At 41.1% G+C, this 9,221-nt stretch overlaps 1 protein-coding gene across 1 annotated transcript; it reads left to right on the plus strand.

The window, feature by feature from the left end:
- Positions 1–1,382: 1,382 nt before the first annotated feature.
- LOC146623312 (uncharacterized) lies at positions 1,383–7,157 on the plus strand. The gene is made up of 7 exons (XM_085366657.1): positions 1,383–1,441; positions 1,627–1,694; positions 2,174–2,471; positions 2,569–2,662; positions 4,559–4,619; positions 5,980–6,259; positions 6,573–7,157. The coding sequence occupies exons 2-7, from the start codon at positions 1,631–1,633 to the stop codon at positions 6,721–6,723; spliced, it is 948 nt and encodes a 315-aa protein (XP_085222783.1). The 5' UTR covers positions 1,383–1,441; positions 1,627–1,630; the 3' UTR covers positions 6,724–7,157.
- The last annotated feature ends 2,064 nt before the right edge of the window (positions 7,158–9,221 follow it).

Consider the following 9,221-nt stretch of genomic DNA (forward strand, 5'->3'; position numbering starts at 1 on the left):
TCAGCTCCTAATTTTTTTTCCTACCATAAGCAATTGATGGATTGTCATTGTACCTGCTGAAGAAAGAAAAAGCTGTATGTAATGATTATTGAAATACAATAAAACCATTTAAAACCTTTCTTTTCATTTTATTATTTATTTGTCATTTAGACAATTTTCTACATTTTAAAAATAATAACTGTTTTTATTTTTTTTATTATGTGCTGTATTTAAAAGGTGTGGGGAGAAATTTAACATAATTTCATTTAGACGTTTAATACTAGAATGTCAAAGTGCTTCCATGTTTCTATGCTAGCTGACCAGTATGAGTTATACAACATTTTAATGTTTAATAAAAAAAAAAGGGACTGGTGGTTTTATGCTATATTTATTTTTATTATTATTATTATATTTTAGAATTTTTATTTTTAAAGTTATAGTTATTGAGAGCATCGTTACAGTCCATTCATGTGGTGACACTAAACTGTGTAATACTTACCCAAGCAGAGAGTGAGGTAACGACATGCAAATATTTTGATAGGCCTTCATGTTGACTCAACTGTTAAGTACAAAGTTCAGTAATCAACAAAATGCTGACTTTTTGAATTATATGGAAAACCAAAAAAACATAACCTGTAGATAAAGGTGTAACTACAACATCACAATGACAACTGGAAATATTGTTACAGTGTACAACACAACTAATATCGGTCTTTTGATGATGTGTTTAAATTGTGGAAGACAAAAGAGATGTAAAAAGATAAAAGACTTAACGCAGTAATTTCCAGTCAAATAGCACTGTGAGACCTGAATGTGCATTAATGCTCTGTAACATGTTTGCAAGACTATCATTTGATATGACTGGAGGGTGTTGATGACTAATGTGACTTAAAATCCCCCTCCAGAGATTTGACTGCAAGTCGACTCCTTGATCTCAATGAAGAAGTTGTTTGTTCCACAGATGACCATTTACTAGTCATTGGTTCTGACCAAGAATAAATCATTTTCTGTTACTTCTGCCAGGATGCTTGTTTTCCTTTTTTTTCCAGCAGGTGATCTAGCAGATTTTTAGTGTCTTTCCTCACGGTCCCTCTTCTTTTTTTCAACTTCTCTTGTCTACATCTTTCACTTTCCTATCCCTCGGTCATGTCTCTTCCAATTGTAATAACTTAAAAGTAAAAAATAAATTAGTAATAAAGTTCAATAAAGTGGAGCAGTATGGCAAAACCGTAATGATCCACTTGGGAAAACAAAGTCAAATAGTAATATTAAACACGAAAGTGCATTATATAAACATTGTCAAAACATTTCAAGGTGTCCAAAGGTGATAAGTGGTGGGAGTAAACTCTGTAATGTGATTGGATAGTGTCCATGCTGAATATGGTATTTAAAGTAAATAGTAATGATAAGCTTTGCCTTGCCTGAGAGTTGACTCTTTTTTGATTACGTGAACAAATTCAGGGTAAGAATTAACATTTTTATTTCAGTCATCTTACATTTTTCAACAATTCACTGTATTAAGGAACTTTTTGACAGATTTGCACTTGACTGTGCATGTATTCAGTTTTTGTACTCCAGTATCTGCACATTTGGAAAAACCTAAATTACCTAACCTAAATCTTTTTTTATCTTCTTTGTATCAACCAGAATTATGAGCTTCAGTAGAGCATCTCTTTTGCTCCTCTTTGTGCAGATGTCCTCAGTCTTCACTTACCGTAAGTACGATGTACAAATACCAGCACATTAGGATCAATTATAAAAGATCACTAGATGCAGTAGTATTATTTTTAACTGTAAAACAAATGTGAATGTACATAAAAATGGCATGCTGATCCAATCATAGTAGAATTAAAAAAATAAAAGTGGACATCCTAACTGTATAAAAAAAAGATCACCAAAGTTAATGACATGTATTGATTGTGCAAATTTCATGGCGTTCCATCCAATACGTGTTAAGTCAAATCTGTAAAAAAACAACAACAAAATATTAACCTCTTGAAGATGATGCCCAAAAGCTAAGCAATAACCAAAATGAACTGATCGAGAAAGTCATGTGTGTTACTACTTGGAACCCTAAAGGCTCAACTTTCATGTCAAGCTAATGATCGTAGATTGAACACACAGGTTTTTGGATGATATCAATTCCTCCAAAGGAAAAACAAAGCTGATGAAAATATGTTTATATCTTTTACAGAAAATGTGGCTTTACGTGGAAAAGCCACGCAGTCACGTCTAATCGACCCGGGAGAGTGGGATGGATTTGCAGCAGCGGGTAATGCTATCGATGGAAACCGTAAATCTCGCTTTAATTACGGATCATGCAGTCACACTGCAACAGAGGCAAACCCCTGGTGGAGAGTAGACTTGCTGGAGTCCTATATAATCACCTCCATGATCATCACCAATCGAGAAGACTGTTGCGAAGAAAGGATCAATGGAGCAGAGATTCATATTGGCAACAAGTTACAAGACAATGGCGCTGCAAACCCACGGTGAGTCACTGATAATTTCCAGTGTACTCAGTATTTATCTGAAACTTTTCTGTATAATAGAAAGACTTGAGACTACAGGCTTCTTCCTCTCTTTTAGGGTTGCTATAATTTCTTCAATTCCTGCAGGGAGCTCACACACCATAACTTTCAGTAATCGTGTGGAGGGACGTTATGTCACTGTGCTTTTACCAGGTTTTTTTTTTTTTTTTTTTGGCCTGTCCCGTTTGGCTCTTTTGCCATCAGAATTGTTGTCTAAAGGCAAAGAAAGATGCCCAACGGATTTACTTTACCAAACTGACCATCCCAGCCTTGCCGTAATGGTCCATTTGATTCACCTTTTATTGTTTATTTTATTTTCACTTAATGAATACGGGACAGACTTGACTGGGGGAAAGAAGGGGAGAAAGAAAGAGGGAAAGAGAAACAGCTGAGAAGAGGGACGGGGGAGAAGGGCAAAAGACAAAAACCAACAGAACGGGCAGAGAAAAAAAAATGCATATATCAATCACCTGGATCACCTGCTGAGAAAGAAAAAAGAAAGCAAGCAGAAGAGAACAAGAGTAATAGAATAAACAACATCACAATGATATATGGGAATATGACAGTAAATACTAAATGTTAAACATTATTGTGCAGCACATAAGATCAACAGAACACAGTGTGCTTTGAGGTAGGAGCCAAAAAGGGTGTAGTTTGTGGGTGTGATCACCCGTGTGTACACCTGTGAGCATGGACGCGCTTGTTTTTTGTTTTTTTAAAAGTTTCCTTCATGTAATAATCTGCTAGAGGGTGTGGGGGGGCCACAGCCCCGTCCTCCAGGGCGTGAAGCAGGTATGGAGGAGATCAAAACTCCAGACATCCAGAGGCCCCCAGAACACAAGAGACCAAGGAAGACCAACAGAGGGGCAGCTGCGCCACTGTCCCGGAAAGAGCTGAGGAGAGTCCCAGATGAGGGCTCACTCAGCAGCCGCGGAGCAGAAGCCAGGGGGAGTTGCAGTGACGCGCCCGTGAGCTCCGCCGGCAGCCAGCTGCGCCTGAGTGACTGAGCCCCAGGCCGAGAGGCCGGGGGCACCCCACCTCCGAAGTGGCCCGAGCGAGCCCCAGGCTCCAGGCCCCGATAAGCGGCCGCCAAGGAGTGAGCCGGTGTGTACCTGGACGCCCATCCCCGGACACAAAGAACCACCAACGCACCGATGTCTGAGGGGGTCCGCCACTGGCAGGGGAAGTGGTGGTAGGGGGAGATAGGCCTCCAAACCTTGGAGGGCCTGAGATGTCCCCAGAGAGGTGGCGCCTGACACCCAACCTGACATATAGACACAGAAATACAGGCACACACAGATACAGACATCCATTCCCACCCTCATGCTCTCATATGCACTTACTCCACACTCAACCAACGTGGAGACAGACATAAAGAGACGTTGTACACACGATCACACTCCCCAAGCGTACTCTACAAACCGGGTCTAGGTGCCCCCGCCCCTGGAGGGGGGAACTGCACCCAGACCCAGGTGGTGTTTCCCTTTTCCCTGCGGTGGGGAGAGGCAGACCGCCCCGACTCCGCAGCAGCAGGAAGGCTCCACACTCCAGACCGCAGTCGGACGGCCAACTCCTCCTCCTAGTCCTAGCCCCCCTGCTCCAGCAGGTCGCAGAGAACGGGGGTGAGAGAAGACTCCGAACCTCCCTCCACCCGCTCATTGTAATGTTGATGCATGTGTGTTCTAAGGTGCATTTAAAACCCAGGAGGGCTTGGAGCTACCTGCCAGAGAGCAGCAGGTAAGCGCATGGTCCCTCCTGCTAGCCCTCAATGTCTACGTGTATTTAAAATTGAGAGGTGGGCAACGATGCCAGGGGTGGGGTGTACACCCTGATGGTACTTTGGACTCCGTGTATCGTGCCCACCCCCAAGATCCTATATGTATGTGTAATGAGAGTGTGAGTAATGTGAATGTCTAATTTGTGGGATAAAATTGAGGCAGAGGCAGCCAGAAGGGGACAGAGGGGGGGGTAGCCTCCTCTGCACCCTGGTGACATACCCCTACTCCAAGGCCCTGCATGTGTGGGTGGTTGTGGTGGAGCGGGAAGAGGGTTCAAACAGAATTCTTACACTCTGTGAAGTGGAGGTTTATGGGTATCATGCCCCAACTGGTAAGAAATTAAACAACACCCTTTTCTTTCTCACCATACTTTTTTGTATGTCTCTACCAGCTTTGCACATCTAGAGACTGAAATTCTTGCCCATTCTTCTTCAGCAGTTTTCAGATCTTTCCACAGATTCTCGATTGGATTTAGATCTGGACTTTGACTGGGCCATTCTAACACATGGATGTTTTGTTTTAAACCACTCCATTGTTGCCCTGGCTTTATGTTTTGGGTCGTTGTCCTGCTGGAAGGTGAACCTCCGCCCCAGTCTCAAGTCTTTTGCAGACTCCAAGAGGTTTTCTTCCAAGATTGCCCTGTATTTGGCTCCATCCATCTTCTCATCAACTCTGACCAGCTTCCCTGTCCCTGCTGAAGAGAAGCACCCCCAGAACTTTGTGCAGTGCACGACTAATAGTTGTCCTATGGACAGATTCCCCCACCTGAGCTGTAGATCTCTGCAGCTCGTCTACAGTCACCATGGGCCTCTTGGCTGCATTTCTGATCAGCGCTCTCCTTGTTCGGCCTGTGAGTTTAGGTGGATGGCCTTGTCTTGGTAGGTTTACAGTTGTGCCATACTCCTTCCATTTCTGAATGATTGCTTGAACAGTGCTCCGTGGGATGTTCAAGGCTTGGGAAATCTTTTTGTAGCCTAAGCCTGCTTTAAATTTCTCAATAACTTTATCCCTGACCTGTCTGGTGTGTTCTTTGGACTTCATGGTGTTGTTGCTCCCAATATTCTCTTAGACAACCTCTGAGGCCGTCACAGAGCAGCTGTATTTGTACTGACATTAGATTACACACAGGTGCACTCTATTTAGTCATTAGCACTCATCAGGCAATGTCTATGGGCAGCTGACTGCACTCAGACCAAAGGGGGCTGAATAATTACGCACACGCCACTTTGCAGTTATTTGTAAAAAATGTTTGAAATCATGTATGATTTTCGTTCCACTTCTCACGTGTACACCACTTTGTGTTGGTCTTTCACGTGGAATTCCAATAAAATTGATTCATGTTTGTAGCTGTAATGTGACAAAATGTGGGAAAGTTCAAGGGGGCCGAGTACTTTTGCAAGCCACTATAGTCACTGCTGAACTGTACTCTGGAAAACTGAGGAAGCGAGCAGCTCTCTTCCAGGAAGATGCCAAAAAGTGTAACCATTAAACTGTTGAGAAAAAATTTAAAAAACAAGTACGGCACAGTTTTTAAAATTTCAGTTGGCTCCACAAACCCCCCCCCCCCCAAAAAAAACCAAAAGTTGTGAGAGCTTGTTTAAAGGTCTCTGCGTTGATCATCTCATCCATTCAAGTAAACTGTCTTGATGTGTCTGTGATGAGAACATAAATCCCTCAACCTTATTTTGCAGGAGAGAACCTTGCACTCCAAGGAAAAGCCACACAGTCATCAGTGCAGACCTTAGGGCTTGCATATAACGCCATAGATGGAAATCGTAACAGCGACCCAGAAAAAGGATCCTGCACTCAGACAAGCTATGACAACATCCCCTGGTGGCGACTTGACCTGCGCAAAACACACAAAGTGTTTTCTGTTAAGATAGTCAACTCTGATTCTGACCCAGAACGACTCAACATGGCTGAGATTCGCATTGGAGACTCTCTTGAGAACAATGGAAACAGCAATCCCAGGTACTTTACAGAATAAAAACTGAAAGCATTATAATTTAGCATAATTTAAAGCATTATCAAATTGGACCTCAGTTGGGATTTTTGTCTTTTACAGTCTTGATGGCAGCAGCAGTACATTAATCAATACACTCTGTGACTCCAACCATTAAGCAAAAACATTAATAGATTAAACTTGCCAGCTTTCTCCTTCATGGTCAGCTCCTTGTGCAGCTCTAAGTGAAATCTGAAGAACCCAGCGTTATTCAAAACCATTACATCAGAGACATGGTGAAAGTATCCAGGTTAATCAAGTGATTTCTGCTTCCTTTGCCAGGTGTGCTGTGATCACAAGTATCCCTGCAGGCGGCATTCAAGAGTTCCAATGCAACGGGATGGATGGCCGCTACGTTAACGTTGTCATCCCAGGAAGAGAGGAATATCTGAGTCTGTGCGAAGTGGAGGTTTATGGTTCTGTCCTGGATTAGGTGGAAAAATTATTTCACTTACGGAATTTTAACAAATCAAAAGAAATCCATCACTCTATGACAACTGGGGTAGGCCATCATAGGCAGGGGACACAGTGCCAATTTATCAGAATAGAATCAGAAGGCTAATAAAGAGAGACCTGTATTCCAATCTGAGCATCACACACTGACTTTGTGTAAACAACAGCTAAAGAACAGTTAGCTAAAGGCAGTTACTCACGAGACATTCAGCCTCACCATTACAACCAAACAGGTGTTGTGATCAGGTCAGTGGGCGAGTTTCTCCCAATGCTGTCAGGACATATTTGATGCGACTCTTGAATGTCTACAAAGGCAGTGCAGAGCGCAAAGAAAGCATGACGAATACAGCCAACAAAAAAATAAATGGAAAATACACCAGATTCAAATAAATCAATAAACAATCTTTTTAAAAATTCAAATAAATGCTTGATTTGTGCTTTTCACATCTACATTTAAGACAAAGCAATGGTGCTCACTCCAAATATTTTATTTTTTAAATACAGAAAATATAGACAAATAGAAAAAACATCAGAAACACAACGAGGCCAGAGAGTGGAATAAAGTGATTTTGTCAAAGTGTCTGGGAAAGTGTGACAATGGCACAGTTGCTTAAAACCGGGCACTTGCAAGCTCGCTTGTACACCATTAAAATCTTCAGACATTAATTCGCCACATTTATTCACATCACAGAAACGACTTTTTCCCAACCGTGAAGATAACAGTTTTCAACAAAAAAAAATCTTATCTTATTCCTGATTCCAAAGTCAGGTAAATTATTCACCCCAAGACACATCTTTAATCTGTCAAGAAAACAAACAAAATCAGCTTTTTTTATATAAACTAAAACAATCATTGATACATTTTTATAAATGACTGGAGGAAATATCTTATGAAGAAAAGTGGCAATAGAAAAAACACCTGAGTGGTGAGTTACTCCTGTTGGTGAAGGTGGTTCACTCCTCTCACAGGAATAGTTTTACATTTTTAAAAGAGCCACACTCACCACATGTCTGTATACCAAATATTAAGCTATAGCCAACAAGTTTGTGTCTCACCTTAGCACAAGGACTGGGAGGAAAAACAAGCAAACAAACGAAACTTGAACATGGAATTGTGATTTTGTAGGAAAACATTTTCATCACACCACCTAAGAGCAGCACAGTGCGATAAACAGCTGTTTCTGCAGGTCGTGCACCACGGCGAGTTGTGGTGCTGCAGGGTGTAAAACACAAGTGTACGAAAGTGTATTGTGCCGGTTTTTATTGTCATTTTAATATTAATTACACATCAGTAAAGAAGCTCAGAGTTTCATAGATTATACAGAGGGATACAAGTCTGAAAAGATTAAAAAACTCCTTTACCAGAAGTCATGGCACTTATGAATCTTAACAGGCATAAAACTGACTCCAAGGGTTTATTGAATCTGATTATTATTAAGACAAATAAACCAACCAAATCTCTGAAATAGGGAAAACTGCAGCATTACAGGCAAATCCATGTTTACCCAAATTAAAATATTTCAACTTTGATGAGAAATTTGCTTTGCAATGTAAAAATCCCACGAGAATGGTCTCTGAGGTTCGTTCCTGACACCACAGACAATCAGAAATGCAGGACAAGCTTCACTGTTTGTAGGCGGCTGAAGCTGAACGGTTAAACTCTGTACAGATGTATTTTGAGGGAATGAGCAAAATCTTAGTTCTTTATTGTAAATTGTGAAAATATTAATGTAACTTGAGCCATCAGCTGCTGATCAAGACTTTTAGACGTGAAGATTCAGGTTTATTTAAACAAGTAATTCATGGCCTAGGTGGTTTTTAGAAAGCTGACCTTGAGTTCGAAGTCACTGGGATTCAAACTCGTCTGAGATTTTTAGCAGACAGACCTACAATATGAATTGAGTGTCATGTTCCCAAGATTCACCTGAGCTTGACTTTGAGACCAAGGTCACCAAACTTCTTCCCTAAAAGGGATTCAGAGTTTTCGTTTCAGATTTTTAATAAATGCACCTATGCCATCAATTTGAAAATCAATTGGACTTCCATCTGGAGTCATCCTGTTACAAGATTTTCAGAAAACCTGACCTCTGACCTTGACGACGAGGTCGCCCGCAGTTGTTAGTAGACGCACTTATGGTATCAATTTCAAAATCCTACGTCACCTCGTTTTCAAGTTATCACACTATGACCTGTTATGTTTTTTTCCTATAACTCTCTAAAGGAGCCAGTTAAGCTCTTTTCCCCATTTTCCAGTCCTTTTGCCAAAATAAGCCAAGCTGATCCGCTTCTGGCTATAGCTACATATTTATTAAACAGACATGACAGGGGCATTGTTATTCTCAAGTAATGGCATAAATCAAATGAGGCATGTTTTTAATGTGGTCCGACAAAGGAACCGGCGACTGCTCCATTACCATAAAATTTACTGCTACGAATAACTGATTGGCTGTCACATAAAAATGAATTTTTCATATGCTA

This window comes from Diplotaxodon limnothrissa, linkage group LG11 (genome assembly GCF_057381915.1).
Source record: "Diplotaxodon limnothrissa isolate DT_005_m linkage group LG11, D_limnothrissa_male_GT1.1, whole genome shotgun sequence".
Classification (NCBI taxonomy): Eukaryota; Metazoa; Chordata; class Actinopteri; order Cichliformes; family Cichlidae; genus Diplotaxodon; species Diplotaxodon limnothrissa.